The 25,772-nt window shown below is 35.1% G+C and overlaps 3 protein-coding genes across 5 annotated transcripts; 2 read left to right on the top strand and 1 right to left on the bottom strand.

Annotated features, from left to right (window-relative positions):
• Positions 1-346: 346 nt before the first annotated feature.
• On the bottom strand, positions 347-7,642 carry LOC138315522 (zinc finger protein 675-like). 3 transcript variants are annotated; one of them, XM_069256608.1, is made up of 2 exons: positions 7,624-7,642; positions 347-4,857 (listed from the first exon to the last, which is right to left on the bottom strand). In XM_069256608.1, the coding sequence occupies exon 2, from the start codon at positions 4,800-4,802 to the stop codon at positions 2,691-2,693; it is 2,112 nt and encodes a 703-aa protein (XP_069112709.1). In that variant the 5' UTR covers positions 4,803-4,857; positions 7,624-7,642; the 3' UTR covers positions 347-2,690. The 3 variants fall into 3 exon arrangements, with proteins under 3 accessions (XP_069112709.1, XP_069112707.1, XP_069112708.1); XM_069256606.1 differs by lacking the exon at positions 7,624-7,642 and adding an exon at positions 7,149-7,274; XM_069256607.1 differs by lacking the exon at positions 7,624-7,642 and adding an exon at positions 6,535-6,690.
• Positions 7,414-13,894, top strand: LOC138315521 (uncharacterized). Its single transcript, XM_069256605.1, has 2 exons — positions 7,414-7,534; positions 9,284-13,894. The coding sequence occupies exon 2, from the start codon at positions 9,320-9,322 to the stop codon at positions 11,822-11,824; it is 2,505 nt and encodes an 834-aa protein (XP_069112706.1). The 5' UTR covers positions 7,414-7,534; positions 9,284-9,319; the 3' UTR covers positions 11,825-13,894.
• A 5,678-nt stretch (positions 13,895-19,572) lies between these two features.
• LOC138315520 (NF-kappa-B inhibitor cactus-like) lies at positions 19,573-21,996 on the top strand. The gene has a single exon (XM_069256604.1). The coding sequence runs from the start codon at positions 19,911-19,913 to the stop codon at positions 20,994-20,996; it is 1,086 nt and encodes a 361-aa protein (XP_069112705.1). The 5' UTR covers positions 19,573-19,910; the 3' UTR covers positions 20,997-21,996.
• The last annotated feature ends 3,776 nt before the right edge of the window (positions 21,997-25,772 follow it).

Genomic DNA, 25,772 nt, shown 5'->3' with positions numbered 1-25,772 from the left:
AAATCATATTACTGTTATAACAAACCTATGTGGTATGAATATATTCATCAATCGGTCATTATGGTAATAAAAAAACAACATTATGAAGGTTGAGGAAAGTCGAATAAATAAGTAATAATTTGAATGCCACCTAGCAAATAGAATGAAGAGCATAAAGATGCTTCATCACTGATATTTTTTCTCTATCAAAAACAAGACCAAACGAATAAGTATTTTTCTTCAGTTGAAAAAGTTACTTAATTTATACTCTGTCAGCAGTGGAGCATCTTTAAGACTAACATATCATCATTCTTCACCATAATGCTGCCACTTTGATGAAAACATAAGAAGGTAACAAAAAGACAGATTAATTGTGAAATATAACAATCTTTAATTGGCAAAAGAAATTGTGAACTATTATTATACATACACTTGCAAACACTTTCAAATGGGTCTGATCCTCAAATAATTACCAGGAAGGATTTGCATATCTACTAGACCTTGGTATGCATGTACTAGGCAAAAATTAATCTAAGTATAAACTTATCTTTGTATGATATACACTGTATAGCAAATATTACAGAACATTCCTTTAAATTATCTCCCCTTGCATGCCCAGAAAAGAAAATCACAGTCCAAATTATAAACATCATTGAATAATGCAAATAATATAGTCCTAAATTAACAGGTATCAGCAATTTTTTTTGGTTTGTATTAAGAAGTTTTTCTTCAACTACAATATGCTTTCAATTTGTCTGTACATAATGATGATATGCCATTTTAATGGCAAAATAAAGTAGAAATTGCAAGAAAATGGCAAAATCAAATTTGTGAAAATTGAAATCATATGGACAAATCAATAAGCCAGGCTGTTCTGAAATATCATTAAACAGTTTATGACTGACAAAGTCACAATATCAACCTTTAATTCAATTTCAACAAAGACTTTTTTTACAACATCTGCACAAATATTAATTCTTTTGCTTCTGAATAACCTTATATTAAATTGCATAGTATTACAAAAAAAATGGCAAAAGAACAGATTTTGATGAATCAGCTACACAGTGAAATGTTTCTCACACTTCGTTCAATTATATTTCTGCATTTCATTCAAATGTTATGTCAAAGTTATTGGACCAAGATAAATCGGTGTATAACTATGATAGATTTGGTACATCTTGGAATCCAATCAACTATAGTAAACGAAAACTATATACTACACAAATACCAGATTAATCAGACTTATCTTGTCATTTAATAGAGTCATTAATAGAGAATTACCAGTACCGGTCCATACAATTTTTTTTTTTTTACAATATATGTGTAATATAAAATGTCACCATCCTGCTTTTGTTATACAAGACATGATATATCAAGGCATAAACATTTGCAAAAGCAAGATGGTGACTTTAAGAATAAGCTGAGTTTGAATTAGAGATATTCTAAATTACACAAATTGTAAATAATATTGTCTTTGGAACAACTATGTCAAGTTATAGATAAATTAGTTTGGACTGAAGCAAAATTATGCTTTTAATTAGTCAAATACTTTCACTATACTCTCAAGAAAACACATTAATCAAACAATCACCCATACATTCCATTACAAAAATAAAACCAACAGACATCAACAAAACCTCTTTAAAACATATGTGCAGCATATAACAACAGTATGTACAAACATTCCAAAACTACCCACATCATGATCACCAAATATGTACATGTATTTACACTTAGATATAGGTGAATATACATAACACTTGACTAAACTGCTTCCAAATAAACATTTCATTTATATGTATAATACCTATGGATCTAGAGCAGGAACAAAATGTTTATCTCTTCAGTACTATACACAGCAGCGTGTCTTTAGCTGTGGTAGGTTTAATTTTTATGCAGAATCACTAAATTAAGAAAATATATATTAAGTGTTCAATGGACAGTTAAATTTTAATTGTAACAGTCGACATCACTATACATGTATTTCACCTATATCATAATATTTATATATCTATTAAATACATATTACTATATATATATTTGCGGTATTGTGTCTGTAGGTTGACTTTCTGACAGAAGGCTTTTTTGTGACAGTATCTATTAAATATATGTTCAATCTAGCCGTGTGGATTTTTCACAATTTTTCTTTTTTTTATTATTAATCTTACAATTTTTCTTTTTTTTATTATTAATCTTATAAGTTGTTAATGCTTGTGTCCAAATATTAATTACCAAGTGGGCAGCAACATTCCTATTTCAAATAAATTCTACTGTCATTGATGTAAAATTACAAATTACTGTTATATCGTTTAAACAAAACAATGATAAATCAGGCTTAAAATCTAATTATATATAGATTTCAATTGTATAGCCAAAAAAAACTTCATGTGTTTCTAATTGTTAACAGTATCTTATTACTGATAATCTTGATGCTAACTACATAAATATAGTCTACTTGAAGTCTGGAGGACCATATAGTAACACTTTGAATTATATGAGTAGTCATAGTGTTTATAAGTTTACTTTAATATAAAGTGAAAAATTAGATTGGTACCAACAAAATACTTCTAATTAAACAGTAGTTGACCTGTATATCAATTAGGTCAATCTTATTTTAATCAAATTGCAATAAGGTTTAAATGTTTGCCTGATAAACACCTCTGACCCAATGTTTATAACACAGTTACAGTAATATCCTATAAAGGAATGTATTAATCAGTTGAGGTACCAGCTGTCTCTGCCACCTGTGACTGCATGGTAGCAGCCACTAACTGTGCCAGTTCTTCCTGTGTTAGTCCAGTCTCTATTTCCTGGGAGTCCACTGGTACTTCCACTAATCCAGTTTGTTCGTCCACAGATGACAGATCGACCACCTCTGTCATACCTTCCTCTTCTTCCTCCTGTTCCTGCGGGACATGTTCTGCACCTTCGAGTTCCTCATCAATAACTTCCTTCTTTATCTCCCCTGCTGTTTTAAGTTTTTCCTCGTCTTCTATCTGAGCGTGAACCTTCATGTGGTTATCAAGGATTTGTTTACGACTGAAAGTGAAATGACAGAGCTTACATTGGAATGGACTCTTGCCAGTATGTGTGCGGTAATGTGTCTGTAGGTTGACTTTTTGACAGAAGGCTTTGTGACACTGATCACATTTGTACGGTTTATCACCAGTGTGAATACGGATATGACGGTACAGGTCGGAAATTTTACCAAATGTCTTCCCACATGTGTCACACTTGATCTCCCCAGTGTGGACTTTAAGATGGACATGGAGGCGATACAAGTCTGTAAAGCCCTTAAAGCAGACTCCACATTTGTAGGGGGTGTCATCACCAGCGTGAATCTTCATGTGTCGACGGAGGTTTCCACTTTCGTTGAAAGCCCTGGTGCAAATGACACACTTAAAAGGCTTTTCACCTGTGTGAATACGACTGTGCATTTTCAGTTCATATCGATGCATATAAGTTTTGTCACAGTATTCACACTTATATGACTTGCCGTGAGTGTGTGATTTGAGATGGCGATGACAGTTGCTCTTGTTGTTGTACTCCTTACCACAGACATTACACTTGTAGATGTATTTAGTTGTCACATCCTCATATTCTCCCTCTGTCGTGTTTGGTATCTCCTCTTGCGTGGTCTCTGTCCCAGCTATAGCTGTCTCCAGCTCTTCTCTCACTTCTTGTGAGGTGGTTGTAGTTGTCTTTAGACCTTGGTCACCACTAGCACTTTTAGCAGTACTAGTACTAGTGCCGTCTGCAGCATCGGATGTGACTTCTGCATTCATGGCCACATCTATCAAATTACCAAGATCTATGACAGTGGCCACCTGCTGGTTTGGTAGAGTCACCTGATGACTTCTCACCATGTATCTCTTCTCTCCATTTTCATCCATCACATCAAAATCCTGACTTTCATTGTTGCTGGGAGCTTCTGTTTGAGTTTCAGTGGACATAGCTGTAAGCGTTGCAGTAGAAGAAGCTGTAGGAGTGTTATCTACCTCGTCATCAGCATTTTTCGTCTGAGCTTTTGCAGCTTCTTCTTTAGCAGCCTCTTCTTCACTGTGGTGGCTTTTAATATGGGCAACAAAACAGAATCCCTGAATAAGCTGACCACAGTATCCACACATAAATACTTGCTCTTTTGAGTGGCCCTTCAGGTGATTCATCCAATTAGTTTTGTTTTTGTAGATTTTCCCACAGATACCACATTTGTGGAAAGTTACTTCCTTGCCTGCACGTATTCCTTTCACTGTGTTCTCGTCATCTGTCTGAACGTTCTGTATAACCCGCGGATTCTTAGTCGTCGCTTTCCTCTTTCTCTTTGCAGGCCGTTCTTCAATTTCTTCTTCCACTACTTCATCCATTTCTTCATTGTCCTCTGGAATCGGAAGCTCGACTGGCATGTTTCCATCACCTTCAATCAATAATGATTCATCTGGAGTTGGGTCTGTTTGTACTCCATGTTCAGCAAAGCTGTAACTGTTAAACTGAGGAACCGTGGTATTCTGAATCCCAATACTGTGTGCACGCCTGTTCCTGATGTCTATGTCTGTCTGTATGGCAGACTCTGCATATCTGGGCGTGGAAGGATCCTGATCTTCCTTGCTATCCTGATAAACAATCACCTGTACTGTGCCGTCCTCCAGCACCTCTGTTTTGTAGTTTCCCGCTGGAATCTGGAGAGGCATGCCATCAATGATGATTTCTTGATTTCCTGCTGAAAGCTCCTCTGCAGCAACCTCCTGGATCACTCCTGGGGTAAGCATTGTCTGCATTAGGGCCTCTGTTGATCCCATTACTTCATACTGAACCTCCTCTGTCATCTTGGTATAGGTTTTGTCAGCCAGATAAAGTTTATCAATATACTGTCAGCGTTATCTGAAAAACACAATAAGATAAACTTCATAAAATCTGTTGATTTAACATTATATACCAAATACCTTATTTAGACAACTTTCTCTAGGGGTAGAAATTATTGAACTGAACTAAATTAGAATTACCTAGTAGACAAAAAAAATGAAATAACAAAATTTGCAAGTTCCCACTTGTTGCTGAAAATTAAAACTTTGATGTCTACCTGTTAAATCGTAATATTTTCATCCAAAAGAATTTGTTGTGGTCATTTAAGAGGCCAAAATGAAGTGCTTTTGGTGACAGTAAGTATGTTATTATATATTATGCATGTCTCCAGTCCAACCCAACAAGCTATTAATATACCATTTTTTGAATGCACTAGGGCACTTATTGGGTCAAATACGTTATATTCATCTTCGCTTGCCAAGGGTTTCAAATCTTTCTATACAATCACTCTCACTTGCTAGTCCCTTTTGTGAAGAATCCTATTTCTTGATATTAGTAGAATATGCAACTGCACAGTGACAGTTAATTCATCAAAGATAATAATGAAGATTGAAGACTATAATTATATAAGCTACCTTTTATAATGAGATATTAACTTATTAAGTCTTTATAACAAGGACTATGTACTTATAATTAGCGACTTATGTATATCTTGTTATAACAAGGTGAAAGTATTTATTTGTGTTACAATGTAAACATATTTATTTTGTAACCTCATCTATATCAACCATTGCTGAATTAATATTGTAACAGGGCTTGAGTAGTCTGTCATCAGCCGGGCTTGAACCGTGACCCTGGACTTACTGGTCTGCTGCTCTACCGACTGAGCTAAAGGGAAAATCACCCTTGCACGAAGCCGATCGTATTATCATTTACTATTAAAACCTGCTACACTACCCTCCCCTTTCAAATGTGTTTGCCCCCAAACATAGACCAAATTAGGTTTTGTCTCCAAGAAAGCCTCTCAAACTCCTATAGCTTTCGCTTCTTCTTCTTAATTTGTCTTCTTGTGGTTAGACCACTCCATCGTAGCCAACGATTATGTGGCTTTAGGTTTTGCGCAGCGGCGTGAGGAGGGGGTTAATTACAGTTGTCTACGACACTAAATGTAACTGAGAGAGTAGTGTGTCGATAGCTGGGCTCAAACGCAACCCTGGACTTACTGGTCCCCTGCTCTACTGACTGAGCTAAAGGGAAATTCCCCCAAGCGTGAAGCTAGGTGACGACCATATCACTATATATACATGTACAAATAAAACCTGCTATACACTACTCCCTGTTTTCAAACATGTTCGCCCTCGATCACACTTATGACCAACCAAAGTTCTCTCTCCAAGGAAACCTCCAATACGTGTCCCATTTGGAATGGTCTACTACAGCACCAAATGTAACGTTAACAGGGCCAGCACTACTCTCACCCTGTTATAATATCACATTTGCCATTTTGAGTTGAAAATTACAGCTGCAAGGGGTTTCAATATCAGACGGTACCGGGTTGAACCTGGTTGTGGTACGCCTGATTTGGGCTAAATTACATGAGATAGCATACAGATGGTATAGAAAAGTACCCCTGAAATTGCAATTGTACCGCGCCTCTCCTGAAAGATAATGAAACCCCTAAGCTGCTATCAATTAATCTAGACTTATGTAGAATAAAATGTCATTTCTGTGAAAATGGGTACTAAAAATATTTACCTTGACCAAATAGGATAAATCAAGAAAACTGGGATTTCAAATTCCATGCTTATGCCATGGCCAAGTGTCACACCACGGACTTTACTCTTTAACCCATCAAACTTTGGTAACAATTTTAAACAACACATGTTATATATGCCTAGGCCTAACTAAGCTTACTGGACCAATAACCAGTTAGATCTAGTCCCCATTCGTTTTTAGAACATACAAGTGAATACTTTTTGTTCAGACAAAATGTATTAGACAGAGTAGTCTAATCAGTAGAGGACACATGGTTGCTTTGAGACACGCATACGGCGCATTATTTTTTATTGGCACAAAAAATATCATTGGATACGAATGCAAAATACCTCTAGATCATGAGTCAAACACTTTACATTACATTCAAGCGTTTTAGAATACAAGAATGTGCTGCAAACGACCAGCCGATCGAGATTAGAATCCAAACATACTCAAGATCCTGTCGCCATGCTTGGTCGACAAGGAAGGTGAAATGGAACCGTGGAATTAACCAGTGCGGTGCACGTATTTTTCGAATAAAATCAATGAAATGTTGTTTTTAAATAAGAAGACAAGTGTAACTATACTTTTCACAATAATTGGGAATGAATTACCATTTCCGTGACTGAAAAAGTATGAACTTTGGAGCTTCTTGTTGATTCTGATGAAATCAAAATGGCGACGGGAAAATGTCCACCATGAGCCCGCGCAATAATATGACAATGTTGTAAGCGACATAGCAAAAAATAATTAAGGAAACATTTTAAATGTTAAATAATTTCCTTTCATCTCAAAAAATATTATAATATTTTGAAAACATATATATTCCTTAAAGTAAGCACATAGATATTGCAATAAATCCATTATTTCATATAGTCGCTTAAATCATTATGAACTTTCTGTAGAGTAATTTGCCCTTGGAACGCTGCCTCGTCGGCCATTTTGCCCGATAAAAACTTGAAAATTCATGGAAAACTGAAACCTCTCTGCTCATTTTGAGGTAAGATAAATCGATGTTATTTAGTTGCTTTGATTGACAATGTATCAAGTTCATATTTCGAGGTTAAATAATTGTTGCGTGTAACTAACCCAGGGTTTTCACTTAGAAGCTTGGCACAAAGATATCGAAACGGCGTCCAAGCTTCTGTTTGAAAACCAGTGGTTAGCAATGCGCTTGGAAATCCGACGATGTGATTTGCATCAGTTCGTCTTTCTAAGAGTTGTCATGATGTCTTGATCGCTTCCTACTTTCGATTTGACTTTTCGCGAAAGGGGTGTGATATAAAAATGGTTTCAAGTTAATTTTGCAATTAATTTTAAATTCATTTGATTAATTTTGTTTCATAGGCCTAATGTACAGAAACTAATTTGATCACCGGAGTTTGACGTTCTGTCAATAAAAAGTATATAAGGGTATTTTTTATATATCGATACTATATATTGAATATTATTGACTGAACTTTATTTGGACAAACTTAAAGCAAATGTAAAAATCTTACTTGAAAACTTCACACACAACCTGTTTGTTTTGAAAAAGTGTGATAAACTAGCTAGATTAGGAAGTAAAAAACTGGTATGTAGCTAGGGGTACCTGAAACATATATATTTTGGGGGGGCCTTAGAGAGAACTCTCTTTTGCTCGATCTAATACGTTTCAGCGTCAGACCACCGGGAGTAACCGATCGAGAGAGTTTGATCCTTGGCAGAGGCTGTTATTATGTTTATATCAAATTATAGGCTCTGTTAAATATACTGTATTCGCCATAGTTCACCCAGGGCATTCAAATAATTTGAACAAAGGGGACGCTTATTATGAACCAAAATGTAATTAGTTGTGGGCGAAAAAAGTCAGCAATATTTTAAATCTTTCTTTACTCTTGGCACATTAATCTGGTACACTAAACATGTATACATTTTACATCATTTAAGACAAATTATTATTTCATGATTCAAATGTAAAACATTGGCAAGCTCATGTAATATGGGATACAATGCTGATGTTAGAGACATCACATGTTGTAAAACATTGTTAAATTCATGGAATTGGGGCGTTTATATAACTTTAACGTTTCTCCATAAAAGGCCAAGGGGAAGGGTGCTATAATTACGGTGAATATAGTAAATACATACATATATAAAAATGCAAAAAAAAATCATTAAACCCTATATATATCCATTAATTGATATACAGCAGCAGATTTTAATTGGTTCAACATGAAAGATAGATCTCAAGTTATCTCCAATAAGTCTATTGTGAACTTCAAAATAATAACTTCCATATATGTTCTAGGATCAAGGAATCTTTAAAGAAGATCTAAGCTAATTATATATATATTTAACATTTGATGGCATATGATACTCCAGATAGTGATAAAAATGTTTGTTAAAAAAAAATGAATGATTCAAATTCCTAAACTGATTCACACTGGCCATTGGCCAGGGTATGCAACAATTCACAAACAACTTCTGGACGACCAAGAAGGTAATTGATAGACCTGTGCCTATTTCAAAAAATGATTATAATTATTAGGCTTAGCTACCTAGTACTATTACTATACCTGGTAACTATAAGAAGACTTTAGATCTATATATCTGTTTTAAACTAGATTTACATGTATATACTGTAATACAGCAACTGCAGCTGTCTTTGACTACAACAACTTATCATACTGGAAATGATTATGTAATTGTAAAGAAAAACTCATTCACATGATCACAAAATTAATCCATTTTACTTTGATTTCCCCAGTTTAACTGCCAGAAATTGGGAGCTGGAGACATCATCATGGCTGAAAAAACAAGCATTCCAACAGTAGTAGAGATGGAGGGTCAAATACTGAACAATTCTCAGATTATTCTTGAGCAAGTTGAAGGTGCCGAAGGAGTTGAAACACAGACAGCTGGAGGTGGCATCATCAACATCACAAATGATGAGACTGGCAACATCATCATGCAGATCCAGGATGGTGCTGTTGCAACTTCAGATGAACAAGGCATGATGACCACCTACAACATCAATGAGGTGCAAGCAGGGGAGAACATGATGGAATTTGCCCAAGCTCTCAGCGAACTTCAAGCAAGTGAACAATTATTAGAATTTGCAAATACTGCTCATGAACAGCAAGGGAAAATTGTTATTAACATGCAAGAGAGCGAGGAGCAGCAGCAGATTCCCAACACAGTCAAAGATATCCAGTCAGAAGTGCAGATGATACAGATTCCTTCATTAAGTATGGAAGCAGGAGATAAGCAGAAAACCGTTACCATCCCAAACACAGTGATGGATATCCAAGGAGTTTCTGATGGTGTCACACAAATGCCAGTCATCGTCACTGACCACAAGGGCGAAAAACAAGTGGTAGAGGTCATACACCCGAAAGCTGAACATGTAGTGGAGACAGTCCAGGTTCAAACCACACAGACGGGAGAGGGTAGCTCAGCTGGTACCAGTCTACTTCAGGGGGTCAACTTACAGCACTTAGAAGAGGCTCTTACTGACAAGCAGATTGTCATCGATGGCCTGGCACCAAATAATTTTCAAAACTTGCGTTCTGAAATTCTCGAAGATGGAACTATTCAACTGTATATGGTTGAGGAATCTGATAAGGAGGGAGCTCAAGGTGACATGGCAACTATAGAGGACGGAACGTTTTACATTCAGGACAGGCCAGACAAGAGAGACTCCAGTATGCAGACAGCAATGATGTCCATCAAAGCCAAGCAGTATCGTGATGTGGCTACACAGATCACATGCTTCCCAAAGTTCACAAGACAGGGCTTGTATGATGTAGCCATTCAAGTCAGTAGTAAGGACATCCGTCGTAATCCACTAAAGATATCTGCAGGTAAACACCTGCCTAATGGCACGAAGATTATCCAGAACAATATAAAGACTCAGAATGAGAGCACAGTGGTACTCAACGCAGGTGATGCATCTCAGCTCATCTTTCACAAGTGTAACATTTGTGGGAAAGTCTACAAGAATAAGCTAAACTGGACAAACCATATCCGATGTCACTCTGGGGAAAAGGTCTACATGTGCTGTCACTGTGGGAAGGTATACCAGAAAGGTAGTCTGGCTTCTCATCTCCGCACCCACTCGGAACTCCGACAGATTGCAGTGTTTGAAAATTTGCCTGACGATATGAAGAGAAAGAATCATAAGTCTATTCCTGGCTTAAAATTTCCCAATCAGGAAGCTTCCATAATAGAGTTAACCATTGCTGACGTTACAACAGAGGTTGACGGAAGTATGTTCCCTCCCCCAGCAGCTGTTCCAGCTATCCCTGGATCTGATCTGCAGGATTTCTCCCAATCAGAGGAAGTCTATGCAGATGCTGACATTCCTGCCAAGATGGAGGTGGAAGCTGAGGCAGAGATTCAGGAAGGCACTGCTAAGACCAAATACATCTATAAATGTAATATCTGTGGGAAGGAGTACAACAACAAGAGCAACTGTCATCGCCATCTTAAGTCACACACAATGGACAAGAATTACAAGTGTGGGTATTGTGGCAAGGCCTTCACTCATCGATACGAGGTGCGTATGCACTGTCGTATACACACAGGAGAAAAACCATTCCGCTGTCCAATTTGTACTCGTGGATTCAATGAAAGTGGTAACCTTCGACGTCACATGAAGATCCATGTTGGGGATGACTCTCCATATAAATGTGGTGTTTGTTTTAAAGGCTTTGATCACATTGTGCGACTGAATGCACATGCTAAAGTTCACACAGGGGACATTGTATGCGACACTTGCAACAGAAAATTCAGTAAGATCTCTGACTTGTATCGCCACATTAAGATTCATACTGGAGAGCGACCTTTCAAGTGTGAGTTCTGTGATAAAACCTTCTGTCAGAAGGTCAACCTTAACTCCCATATGCGTACACACACTGGCATGAAGGCATTCCGCTGCAAGTATTGTGGACTTGGCTTCAGTCGCAAGACGATTCTACAAGCCCATGAGAAAACACATGAAGAGGGTGCTGACGATGAAGGAACAGTAGAACGTGAAGCTGTTAAAATAACTAAGGACCAAATAGAGATACTAGAAGCAGAGGTCATAGAGCACATGGATGAGGAGGAGGAAGAAGTTGTTGAGGAATGTATAGAGGTCATCACAGCAGAGAATATTGTGGAGGAAGTAGAGACGGAGGAGACCACTGGTGATAAGGGGATTCAAATGGCAGGGGAGATAATTGAGGAAATGGAGCAGGGAGAACCTGGGGAACCAACTGAGGATAGAGGAACCCAAATAGGAGGGGAAGTTACTGAGGATCAGTAGAGTAGAAATCATGGGGAATCAATGATGTAGGTAGGGGTGGGGGATTATTAATTAATAAAAGATCAGTAAAGCTAGCTTGAAAACCTATGGAGAAGGGGTAATGTAGTTCTACTGGTTTTCAAGAGGAAAATATTGATATTGAGTATGGTACTCAAATGGGAAGGATCGATGGAGGTCCGAGGCTTTGAGAATGAAAATCTATGTGATGAGAATCGAGAATTCAAATGGAAAGGGTTATTGAATGTCAGTCGAGCTAGCTATATATAGTAAGGAAAGGGGAGCGAAATGGAGTGGAAGATATTAGGTTATAGATGATTGATAGAGTAGGGTAATCAGAGCATGCATGGAGAACCTATTGAAGAAATGGTATATCAGATGAGGGGGGAGGGATAAGAAAACATGTAGTATGTGTGAGGAAACTGGGGGCTCGAGTAGAAGGAATTATTAAGGATCATATATACCTAGATACCAAAAGGATATAATGAAAAGGAGAGTTTAAAGAGAGGGGGCATATACATGAATATATTTCTGATAGACAGGTAAAGCAGACATTTCAATATTTGATTTACCATTGATAGATTAATTTTATTTAAAACCATTTTGATTTAGGAGAATTATAAATGTATTAAGGAAAATAATGACAGTTATTTCACCTACTTTGTAGCTAAATAGAGTGCACTGAGCATTTATTTGTGTTTAGAAAGAATTAAAAGAGATTTTTTCACATGATAATGATTTAGGGTTTAGATATTCTGCCCTTCAACATACACATTAATATTATTTATGTAAAGGTAGGGTCATCCGGACGTATTTTCCCCATATTTCATATAGAATTGGGAAAAGGGGACATATTTTCCCCTCATTACATATAGAAGTGGGAAAGGGGGACTCCATTCTATATGTAATATGGGGAAAATACATCCTGGGAGTGAAAAATCTCCTATTAAATGTTCCTAATTCCCAGTCTGGTGGTTTTTTAACAGTTTGATTTATTCATACTTTTTGTATATATACATGCTGTTGATTTGAATCGATAATGAAATCACAAGTATTTCAGACAGCCCATGTCCACTTGATAGGTCTGTAGATTAGTGTATGTTACATAGTTATCTCTGTGATTTGTTCCACAGCCTTGCTCAGTGTATTATAATTCCGTATTATGGCTTTGTTCATTTGTTTTATTATCAATTTGTATGTATTGGAATCTTAATCTTGTTCTGATGTTTACTTGTTTGCCTTCAGCTTGTTAAAATTGTTTTCTAGTTTTGAAAATGTTCTAAAAGTGATACACAGTAAGTACAATAATAATCAGTGTTCGAAATTAACGCCTGTCTGCCCGTGACCGACAACTTTATAGTTGGGCAGACAATTGTTGCCATGTAGCTTATATAGCTGGTCCTTTGACAGGGAACTTTTGGTCCAGATAAAGAATATGCAAAACAAAAATGGCAGTGGAATTGTAGAAAGGTTGAAGATCATACTGTACAATACAAATTTTTGTAGTAGATTCTATTCTGGTTTTCAGTGATATTGATATATGAATTTTCCTTCCAAAACTCTGAAACTTTCAATCCTACAATACACACCCTTACTGACAGGTCAAGTTTGTGTATATCTGTTAATAAGATAATGGACTGGTTTGATAATATTGACAATTGGAATTTTTAAAATGATTATTACATGTACCATATTCGACCTCATTAAATAACCATGTGCCATCTATAAAAACTTTTGTGACAACCATTTCAAATTTCCAAATACCAATTCCAGATGCCAAAAAGAATATGTCACATAATCCTAGAAATGTTCTGTTAATTGTGGTTCAATGTTTTAATATTGGATGTCAACAAACAAAGGCGTTTGATTATATAGATATGTGATATACTGTGTGTATTAGAGAAAACCATAAGAGTCCAACGCCTGTGTTACAAAGGATCCATCCCATTCTCTACATTGGAAGTGCTGTCTGAGCTTTTATGGGTTGAATATGGTATATGTACTTAAAAAATCCAGAACGTTTGTGTTTATTGTTGCAAAGTTGTATTCCAAATAAATGTTGATATTGATAAATATTCTTAAATCATTTTAATTTGTCTATAGTGTGTTGAATAGCATTTTGTACAAATAATTTGAACTATTTAGATAATTTATGTAATTTACCAACTCAGTAAAACATATAAATCTCTCATTTAAGAACAAGATCAATTAAAATGTGATAGTTTAAATTATAATGACATCAAAATTGAGGCTGACTCAATGATTAATCCCAGTAATTGATTCCTTATATTTACAGAAGTTCCGTTTCTTATATATAATCTATAATGGTCATCGTGTCATTAAAATATTAATTTTTAACAAAATATATTATTGCCAAAATTAGCTAGGTCTTTTAACAGTGCTAGGAACATTTCTCTATGTTTCGCGGAAAAAAAAAATATATATATATATATATATTGAGTTACCTCCCCTTGATCGATTGGCCTCAATCTTCGAAAATATCGGTATGTGATATATTTCCAAAGACGGAAATTACATCGAGATGTCTGGATTGCGATCATTCTATCATTTTACACTGATAATGATAATTGTAGAAAGCATGGTAATTGAGTCCATGTCAGTGCAAACTGAAAATATTAAGGAATAGATTTTCATGCAAATTAATATTATTTATTCTCGCGACAGCTTTTTTTTTATGAAAATATCCATGTTTTTTCGCTCCCGTCATTGTCAAGGAATTCGATTGAACTGCTTATTTTAATCGATTCATGCATATGTTCCCAACAAAAGTGGGGTTCGTTGCTACGTCAACGACTATTCCCATAACTAGAATTACCGCACGTGTTGTACTATCATTATACACTGATAATGATAATACTAGAAAGCATGGTTATTGAGTCCATGTCAGTCAAACTGTAAATATTAGCTTATAATGATAATGAAGCCCGTGTAACCCAGCGATTACACGTGCACCTGCTCCATTATCATTATACCCTCATAACCTCAACAAAATAAAATTCTATTCCTTAAATAAATACGTACTATACGGATAGGATATACATGTATAAGGTAATGTATAACAAGATAACCTGTACCAAAGAATGATTTTTGATTGACAATGGAAAAAGTTATCTTTTCTCTGCTTTTTTTAATTTCAACTATCAATATATCGGCCATCTTGTTGACAGATCGATCCCAAAATGCAATATGCACAACTAGGGACAAAGTGGTAACAAGAATTGACGGAAGGGCGGATGTACAGCGGACCATGGGTAGTCCACCATCTGGTGATGGTAGGCTTAAATGTAAAAGTTAGATACTGTGACCATACAGTGTATGTAGTCTACGGCAATGGAACTTGTTACTTATAGTGAAAACAACAACTTCGCTGAGAAATGTCTAATTAATTCTACACAAACTCAGATTTGTGTAGAATTGATTACTTTCTATATGAAAAGAAAAAACCCCATTGTCTTTTATTTTGGACAAAGATTGAAGAATAACGTCAGTGTGGGGAGGGATGGGGTGATTTAAAAACCTGTCGGGAGTGCACGTATCTTTCGTTACACTTAATCGTTCAGAAATTGCTCGTTTGGGGCGGAAAACTCTTACAGTGCTCTCAATCATTGCATGGAATTTCATACGGAGTGATGACCATTTCATTATCAACTTTTTTTTTACATTACTTTTTGCATCATACGTATAGAATCCATGCAGAATACAATTATGCTAAGTTGATAAAATCTTCACTAATGATTTCTATTTTGGATGGTCGATTTAAAATTCGATGATCATTAGTCTAGGCGTGTCTGCTCCGTATTTATTCTTACTTTTTATTTATCTACTTTCTTAAATAACACAACTGTAGTAAATTGACATTACTTGACAGAGAACAGGGGAGATGACTGCCATGGACATACACTTGTTTCAGTGAAAAGGCCACGTTCTCTATCAAAAACGTTAAAGGAAGGGAGATAACTCTGGTAGATCTCGTATGGACATGTTACTTGTTACTCATAAAGTCAATAATAGTACTTACTAATATGATGAAATCACTACCGATGGTACAATTTGTTGGTTTAGTCACACTAAGGCTTTAAATGTGTCATCTTGTTAGGTGATTCATAAAATTGGTCATCTCGATATGATTAAAAATACGAAATCCTTACAAAATTCTAATAAAGGAAAAATATGTATATGAAATCATTACAAATGTAACTTGTGATCTCCGACTTATAGCCTTTTTGTCTATTTATTTTTCTGGATTTTACGGTATAAACACGTTGCTTTCCCATTAATTAGAAATAAATTACTTGATTCGTTACATTTGAAGTATTTTACATTGTAGTAATGAATATTTATTTGAGAATAAATAAGAAAATAGATATAAAGGAATCTACAAAATAAAATTTGTATGCACATGTTTTGTTGATATCCATGTACGTTTTACTATAGTTTGGAATATTATTTTATTTTAAGTTGTTTCTTTCTAAATCTTTTATTGATAAAATTATAAGAAGCGACTTAAATTAGGATTTTATCGTGATTATTCCTATTACAGTTTTCAGCGCGAAATTGTATCAAAATTCTATCAATTTGTCGCCCTCTACTATTTTGACCGTACTTATTGTTAAATTTAACATGTTATTGTTATTCTATGTACAATAGATTTCAAAAGTACATGTATTAAACGGATATATAAGATGGCATTAAATAGGTTTGCATAAGAAAGTAATGGAATGAAGACACCATTCAAATATACAAGTAAATGTCCCTGTATCCTTGATTCAAACCACGGGCATATGCAGACTGAAATAATAATCTGACAACGTGTCTTGGTGACTTCAGAGAATACAACTCGGACATCTATTATAATATCTTTATCAAAAACAAAATGCGTGCACATGTGACGTTTACCAACATCCCAGTAAGTGTACTTTCTATGGTAAACGCATAAATTTCGTTACATGATTTGCTCAGTCATTGATCCAAACACCTTATGTCATGGCTATGGATGTGTCTGTATGTCATTAACTTCTATATAATTTACTGCCAATATAAAAAGCTCAAATTCTAATTAAACTTGAGTAAAAAAACATTAGCTGCCGACGCCATTGTAGGACGTACTAGCCAAGAGGAAACTTAGAGGAAAAGTTTGTTTGACTAGTGATGTGAACCTTTACCTGTGGGTTACCGACCACAGATATTTCCTCTACATCTGGGTTAAACTTCTTAGAAGGAAATTATGATCAGTCATCGCCGTCATTAACTATGAACTGTCGGATGTGTTTGAGAGACAATCTATTGTGTGGACTCTCATTGTAATCGGGACGAGAATAGATTAATCGGGAGATGTATGTGCATTTTAACTAGATAATTTGAATTTGATGCATCGCGTTTTCAAGTAGATATCTGTAATCATATTGCGAGGGAAATCATTGGCCATGTTCGTCCAGAACAAGCTCCATGTCAAATTAGATGGAGGGGGATATGATATAGCATTCCTTCGATGAACATTTTAGATGACCAACGCGGCCTCTGAAATAATACACACACACACCGGTACTCTCTCACACACACAAGAAAGACGATTTAGTAAAACACAACGGTATAGGCCTTTCTGAGCGCACATTTTGATTACAGATGCTCCACCGCCGAGAGACAATAATTGATGTTTAATCGTGTATATACGCGTCTAATTAACACAAAAATACATATATAGATAACTTATTTTACTTTTGCTGCATGCGCAGCCAGTACTTCATTTTATATAGCGCAAAGTGCCATGGATATTTTTTTCGGGCGCGATTAATTATTTCTAATATCTTTATATTGACTAAGTAAAATTAGAAGCTCAAACTTTTCAATGGTTTATAACTGAAGAAAAATACCAATTCGTCTGCTCCTGTCTTTGATAGAGAAACAGTCGTCAGAAGTTAATTGCCATCGATACCTATTGGGTTACAAACAGTAAACTACGCCTTGATTATACAATCGGAATTCAATGTTGAATTCTGGATGAAAGTTTCCAAAACATTGCCGCAGAAAGAAATGTATGGTTTAGACCCTTTTTAGCTCTCAAATTGATCGATATTTTAAAACTAAGTGTTAAGTTGTTGTATTTGAAATATTAAGTACACCCACGATTCAATTGTAATGGAAGTTGTTTGATTTTGCGGTTTTGGTTACCAACGTAACCATCCGAAATATGCATAAATTAAGCGAATTCGAAAACCTTGTGTATTTTTAGTATATTTTTATTTTATTCTAAGAAACATTAGAGTCAGAAGAAACTTGATATTTACTGTGAATAGTAAGCAGTTTAAATACATATTTAGGAGAAAGATTTTGAAGGATGCGCTCTATTGTTTCTAGACGAAAAACTGAGCGCAAAAAAAAATTGCGGACATGATGAAAAAACAACAGAAAAAGGAGAAATGTTCTATAATGAATTTTTTTAAACTATATGTTTTGTCAATGTTAGCTATTTTTACGGTTTATCATACAATCGGTTTTGTACTATCGTCTGTAATATCACTGACGAATCATGGCCCCACTTTTGTGTGTGTTATTTTTGTGCGACTTCTGTACAATTCGATAATACATAATACTTACCGTACCGAAAAAAATACAGATGTAGCTCGATTGTTGTAGTTTGTTTTAATTGTCAAAAGATAAGTTTCATATATAACATGTCTTTTTTCTATTTTTTTTTTTTTTTATATATATATATATACCAACGAAACACTGTACCAGTACTTCTTTTGCTTTCTTTATTATTTTGCTCTCGTGTTACTATATAGATAATTTTAATACGGATATCGTTGGTGGTGTTCCGCTAAAACTATCAATATATCGTCTAGAAATACCTCCATGTCGTATAATGCCTAACAAAATCCGGGAAGAATTCTGTAATCTAGCATAATCACTGGCGGACATTTCTACCGGAATAGATAAATGCTTTTCATCGGAAACCTGATTCGGAAAGATTATCAGAAAATTGGTCCTAGTAAAACCTTAACCAAACCCCCGAAAATTTGTGCTGCTATGTGAAATCCCGATAACTTAAAAAGGTTACTGCGATTTATATTACAGATCAGGAAGTAGACCAGACACTCCCGTGTACAACGGTTTTCTTCGTACGTGCCGGACACTAAGCTAGAAACTATATTCTTCGGAACTTCTATCACATATTATGATCCAATATATCCATCCACCCAGGTTCAATTTGCGTCCCTGTTCCGCAAAATTCGTTGACATATCACGATGTCCTATAATTGATTTATCATCAATATATATAAGTTTTGTTTTCGTGGTGATATTGAAAAACCAAAGATTATATTTGTACATCTTGTAATACGTATATAATGTATAATGTGTAAAACCTGTATACTTTCCCAGAGCTACACATTTTTGTAACACCTGTATTTACACAGTCATCAACATTGGCAATATTATCCCAAACTGAGACAAATTCTATATTTGTTTTTCATATTCAGCTTCAAACTAAAAATAACGTACAGCTGATAGCTGTTGAAACTTGACTCTTATCATTGCTATATCAGTTTAACAAACACTGGGAATTTCCGCGTTGACCTAGTGAGTATGTGTGTCTATACACGCAAGCCCTGCATGATTGACACCTAGGTCGTTCACAGTACAGTTGTAGAAAATCAACAGTGCGTGCAAAGCCAAGGGAAAAACCAACGGGGAATCCCCTACAAATTTCCTAGCGGAGCTGCAATACAAAGGCCGACCCTATCTGCGTTGCTGGCAGCCTACGTGTATGGAAATACCAATCCAGATCATCGATTGTGAATGACATAAGTATTTCAAATAACAAGGTATTTACACTTCGGATAGGTTTTCCAGGCGACAGAAGTTATAAACTGTGTAGTCCTGGTTTCAGTAATCAAAAAACGGTTTGAACGAACACGAGAGAACTCAGTGGTGAGAAATATCTGATCGACCTTGGCATACGGAGAGGACGCCATATTTGATATACGTTGACTTGTATTGTGTGGATACTAATCTGCGCAGTGTATTTATAGTGAACATTTATAAAAGACTCTGCAACAAAGTGGACAAAATGAACGACATAGAAACTGATTGTGCACCGGTTAATACCCGACCCATCTCACAGAGAATGGACCAACTTAATAAATTACACCAGAAAAGCATGGATAGCGCTGACTGTCTAAGTGATCCTGGCTATGGTTCTGGTTCGTTGTCATTTTCCAGTGGAGATGTTGCTAGTTTACGGGAGGAAATAACTCGATTGAATGATAAATCTTTGGAATCAGTGAAAGAGCAGAGTGAGAACATCACGGACATTGATGAACTTTTGTCTAAGACGAGAGAAATAACTATTGGTGACGAAGGCTATGTGGAAGAATCCGTTCAGGAAACTAAGACAAGTGAAATAGTACTCCAGGATAGAATCACACCCGAGGCGTTGATGGTGTATGGTACAGACTCTGAAGGAGACAATCTCCTTTTCTTGGCTATCATAAATGGACAAATACAATTGGCGTCCGTGATAATACAAATGGCCCCCGCAGCAGACTGGCTTGATATTTACAATGACGAATTACGCCAGACGGCGTTACATCTGGCTGTTCTGACGAAACAAGTTTCTATTGTTAGGAGGTTAATTGTTGGCGGCGCTTGCTTGGAAATGTGTGACCATAACGGAGATACCCCTCTCCACATCGCTTGTCGTCAGGGTGACCACGAAACGGTGCGCGCGCTGTTGGAACCAGTCCGGTATGAAGAACTACAGCAAAACGAATACTCTATCCGTTACCAGACAATTCCTCAAAATTTGGAAATCCGAAACTCTTCCGGTTGCACGTGCTTGCATGTGGCAGCAGAGAACGGACATTTGAATGTTATGAAAGTGCTTCTATCCAAAGGAGCCCACATAAACAATGGTGACGCGAAAAGGGGCGCGACTGTACTGCACAGAGCTGCAGAGCGAGGTGATCTCAGCCTCACAACTTTTCTCCTGGGACTTTCTGATATTGATGTGGACAGTAAAATGTATGATGGCACAACGCCTGCAGCCATTGCTTATTGCAGACGACACAATGAAATCGTGACCATTCTGAAAAAATTTGGTGCAAGAACTGAATATTTGAGTGACATGTTTGATGATAGTGATTCGGATGCATAAAAACTATTACTTTCCCCAAAGACATTGTTCTCTTTAAATTTCCAATGCAAAGAAAATCTGAGACATTATGTAAAACGCAATGAGGCAGCTGAATATTACATATAGAGTATGCAAATGAGAGGTTGTGAAAAACGTTGAGAGAAGAATGTAAATGATAATGAATGGAAAAGTTAATCGGATAAACAGAATTCCATTATAGATATTAATAATTAACACAAGTACGAAGGGATAGCTTAAATTACAAGTATTTAATTAAGATATACGCGTGTTAATTATCATAGTAACCAGGGATAAGAAAAATCTATGTAAAATTACGCAGTGGATTATCAAATATTTGGGAAATACCCACACGAGTCGATCTACGTCTCGGTGGTTTTAATCTTCTGACCCCACAGGAATTCCACGTGATGACAGGTGCGGCAGATTAGTATGGCGCACCTGGTGACCTCAGTGATTTAGGGACACTTCCTGGTGTATTTCGATAAAGTATTATTGATTTAGTCAGGGATTAACAAGACTGTATAACTCATTACTTTTTTAAATTATTTATGGGTGGGAATTTTTAAATAAGTGTGAATGACTTGGACATGTGTAATTAATGTTTACCATTAAAATTACAAATTAAACGAGCAATAATGAAGCTAAATAAAAGCCGAATTTATTGAGCAGATCGATTTATTATGATCTCTTATTACAAGAATTATTATAATTACTATCGATATAATCTAAATGCTCTATAAATTCTGATCTTTTGTTTTGGCAGGCCAGTGGTAGTTTATATGTATTGTTTGATAACGTTTTATTTCTTACGATGTAGAATTTCACTGATTACATTGATGAAAGAAAAAATGAAAAATCATTTAGTTTATCATCACCCATGACTTGTGCTTAGTGGAATTTTGATATTGTAATAAAATACAATGATATCACGTGTTTATATCTATTTGTATTATTTATGTGTTTAGTTAAGTTAATAATAAATAAAATGAAATTAAACTTACATCACTTGTATCTTGTTTTTAAGTAAAGATAAGAAAGAGGCGAAACATGAATTGTTCATGGATTTCGTCTATAAGTTGTCGAGTACAAAACTTGCTCGTACGATGGCACAGAGAAGATGGTGACCAAACCGATGAAATTATTCGTACTAATTACATCTGATATAAATATGATCTATGATAAAGGATTCAGCTTAATTAATCACTAATATGAGGGGACCAGCAGCTGTGGTTTATTGTCTGACATCAAAATGGGGTTTTTACCAGAAGTTTTTCTCTTATTTCGGCTTATACACAAGTAGGTGTAAAGTAGAGGAAGAACATCACTGAAAGGATTAACCGCTCATCTGAGCAGGACTCAAATGAACGTAAAAACCCAGGTCTAAATATAGGCTCCGACAGATGTTAGTTATAAAATACCTGGTTTTGATCGACCGAGCACTGAACTCGGAAAAACCGTTTCTGGCCAGCGCTCCCTGTCTTTTTTTCTTAGTTACGAAATATGATATCCCGGTCCGTTGTTGGGGCATTATCATTAATATTTAAAAGGTAACATGCACATTTGTACATATGTGTATCGATATGTTATTTTAGCACGTCCGTTTTAGAAGTTATTTGGAAAATTTCAGATAAAGGACATTTGCGAAATACTTTATTTTTGTTTGATTTTTTTCTTTTTCTTGGTACTTTTCCGCTTTGATTCTGTCGCTTGTCCAGTTTCGGTTTTATTACTTGATGGACGAAGAATACGCGTTGTGTGTATGTGTTCGTTGAACGTTATTTTGTTTTGTGTGTCGGGTATCTGAAGCTTTATGGAGTTCCGACCACGATCATTAAACCCCAAAAGTGATATATATATATGTGTGTGTTTTACCTAATAGGGATAGTTTAATTTAGTTTAAACATATTTTATTGAATCAACTTATATCAAGCCCTCTCCAACAATATTACATATATACATAATCAACATTTGAAGATGGCAGACTTAAAATATTTTTCGGACGAAATCTCATGCATACTCAAAATCAATATAAACATAGAATTAACGTAGTAGTTTTAAACATACAAAGTACATTTCCATTTTTTCTTACAAACTCCATAACAGATAGAGAGAGAGAAGGAGAGAGAGAGGAAGATTAAAATCTTTTTGTATCAATAATGTATTTTTGATTTTCATTAATAATAAATTCATTTTCGTTATATGTTAAGTTAGAATCACCGAACAACAAGGTTTGAAGTCTGAGTGGTATATAATCATTATGCCGAGCATATAAGTTGCAATTAAAAAAAATAAAGATATGCGTCTTCACATTCAAATCCACATGCACAGCTTTGGTCGTCAGAAAGATTTACTCTGATATAGGGATAAATATTTCATTAATTTTACTTTAAGAATACGTTTCATTATGATATACAGTATGACAATCATTTGCACAACTGTTTTGGGGATTGAAAGGAATGTGAAATGTAGGTACATATCAATTGTAGTCCGAATGTCACTTTCTCAGAATGTTTATGTCGGGTCCTGCAATCGCTGTAATAACTTGATACGCTGTTTCCATATCCGTCCATACATTTTAATTTGTGTTCTTGTTCTTTATATATATCCATTAATTTAAAGAGACCAAAATGCGATTCATTGCAATTTACAAAATCTTTTAAAAAGTCTAAAGAAGTCTTAAGTATAACTGAAGTCTAAGACTGTTTTATAATCCTAGGCATGGTTACCAATGTTTTATTACGGTGTTATAGATTAGATCAATATGACATTTGTCAACTTGGTCTGTACTTTTATGCGTTTTATACTCAATCAATATGACATTATTTACTAAAGTGTTGTGTTCTATAGTCGAGTCACCAATATAAGATTTGCTTATTATTCTTTTGTGCGTTCTATAGCGTTTCATAGAAGAATATGACATATATCCACTATAGTGTGTTCTAATAAAGTAGATCAATATGATATGTGTTTACTATAGTTATTTGTGTTCTAATAAAGTAGATCAATATGACATTTGTGAACTATTGTTTGTGTGTTCTAATAAACTCGATCAATATGACATTTGTGTACTATTGTTTGTGTGTTCTTATAAAGTAGAGTAGATCAATATGACATTTGTTTATTATGGTTTTGTGTGTTCAAATAAAGAAGATTAACATGACATTTTTTAATATAGTGTTTTTGTGTTCTAATAAAGTAGATTAACATGGCATTTGTTTATTATGGTTTTGAGTGTTCTAATAAAGAAGATTAACATGACATTTAAAACAAAAAATTGTGTTCTAATAAAGTAGATCAATATGATATGTGTTTACTATAGTTATTTGTGTTCTAATAAAGTAGATCAATATGAAATTTGTGTACTTTTGTTTTGTGTGTTCTAATAAAGTAGATTAATATGACATTTATTTATTATAGTTTTATGTATTATAATAAAGTAGATCAATATGACATTTGTTTAATATAATATTTTGTTCTATTGTAGATCATATGACATTTTTTTACTATAGTTTTAGCGTTCTATAGTAGAACAATATGACATTTGTTTACTATTAATATTTAATAATTTTTTCTTTCTATTGTAGAACAATATGACATTTGTTTACTGTTGTTTTTGCGTTCTATAGTAGATCCATACTTCGTTCGTTTATTTTAGATATTTTTTCTGTTTGTGTTATAGATCGATATGACATTTGTTTACTATACTAGAGGTTTTATGAACTCTATAGTAGATCAATTTGATTTTACTCTGACCTGGATTCAGACACATCCTGGTTTGTGTATACAGATAAAAACACGTCTTACATTGGTCGAGTTGTTCAAGTGTATATTATTGTATGAGCCTTCCGGGTATGAAAAATCGTATAAAATTGGAAAATTGCCACCTCGATATCAAATATAAAAAAATCGACTAACAGAGTCAAATGAAGTGGAGTGACATAGATCATCGCTATGTCAGAGCAATTGTTAACTCTGGGTGTCTTGCCAAATTCAGGTTTTGTACTGTTATCGAAGTCCTTCTCTGCAAGTCAATATAGAAAAACAAATAACAGAGTCCGGGATTACAAACTCAAAGTAAAAGTGCATATACTTAAGTTATAATATTAATGAATTACAAACATCCGTACCAGTTTGTGCATCATCATCAATGCCACAAGCTCGAGGTATACACAGACTCCTGACCCTATCACACACATTTTGACAGATAAACGTCTGTATCGCGACAACAAGGCAATGTTTTCCAGAATTGATATAAATATAACGGGATACTTTTAATTTCCAAACAATGTCCTTCTTGTCCATCTCGCCCTTTTGTCATTTTCCCTGCATATCATATATATATATGATTCATAGAGTAGTGTATGTTGAAGGCCGCTGTTTCTTTATAATAGTATTATAGTATTAAAGTTAATCATATGTGCCATAACTGGGCGAAATGAGTTGGTTTTTTTAATGGTATTGAATTGTTTAGCAATCTATTGAAACTCTTAAGTTTTGATGAATTAAGCTGTGAAAATCATTCAAGGTACGGATAAACATGTATGATACTTTATAGACATAAGTCATTAGTTACAACACATAATTTATGCACCATTGATAGTACTTGTTTTTATGCTTTATGTAGGTTTAGATGAAAGGTTTATCTGAAGAAGTCACTTAATAATTACTTATATCATCGTAAAAATATGAAATGAACTGGTAGACAACAATTTGGCTTCATGGCCTGACCGTGTGTACTCGCCATGATTTTTGGCAGTACTGCTAAAATTCATTTTG

Source organism: Argopecten irradians, chromosome 2 (genome assembly GCF_041381155.1).
Source record: "Argopecten irradians isolate NY chromosome 2, Ai_NY, whole genome shotgun sequence".
In the NCBI taxonomy this organism is placed as follows: domain Eukaryota; kingdom Metazoa; phylum Mollusca; class Bivalvia; order Pectinida; family Pectinidae; genus Argopecten; species Argopecten irradians.
The sequence above is the reverse complement of the archived record's forward strand: the minus strand, read 5'-3'. Positions and strand labels throughout refer to the sequence as shown.

Excerpts from the sequence above, each read along its gene's own strand:
- LOC138315521 (XM_069256605.1), top strand. The coding sequence starts at position 9,320 with ATGGCTGAAAAAACAAGCATTCCAACAGTAGTAGAGATGGAGGGTCAA.
- LOC138315522 (XM_069256608.1), bottom strand. The coding sequence starts at position 4,802 with ATGACAGAGGAGGTTCAGTATGAAGTAATGGGATCAACAGAGGCCCTA.
- LOC138315520 (XM_069256604.1), top strand. The coding sequence starts at position 19,911 with ATGAACGACATAGAAACTGATTGTGCACCGGTTAATACCCGACCCATC.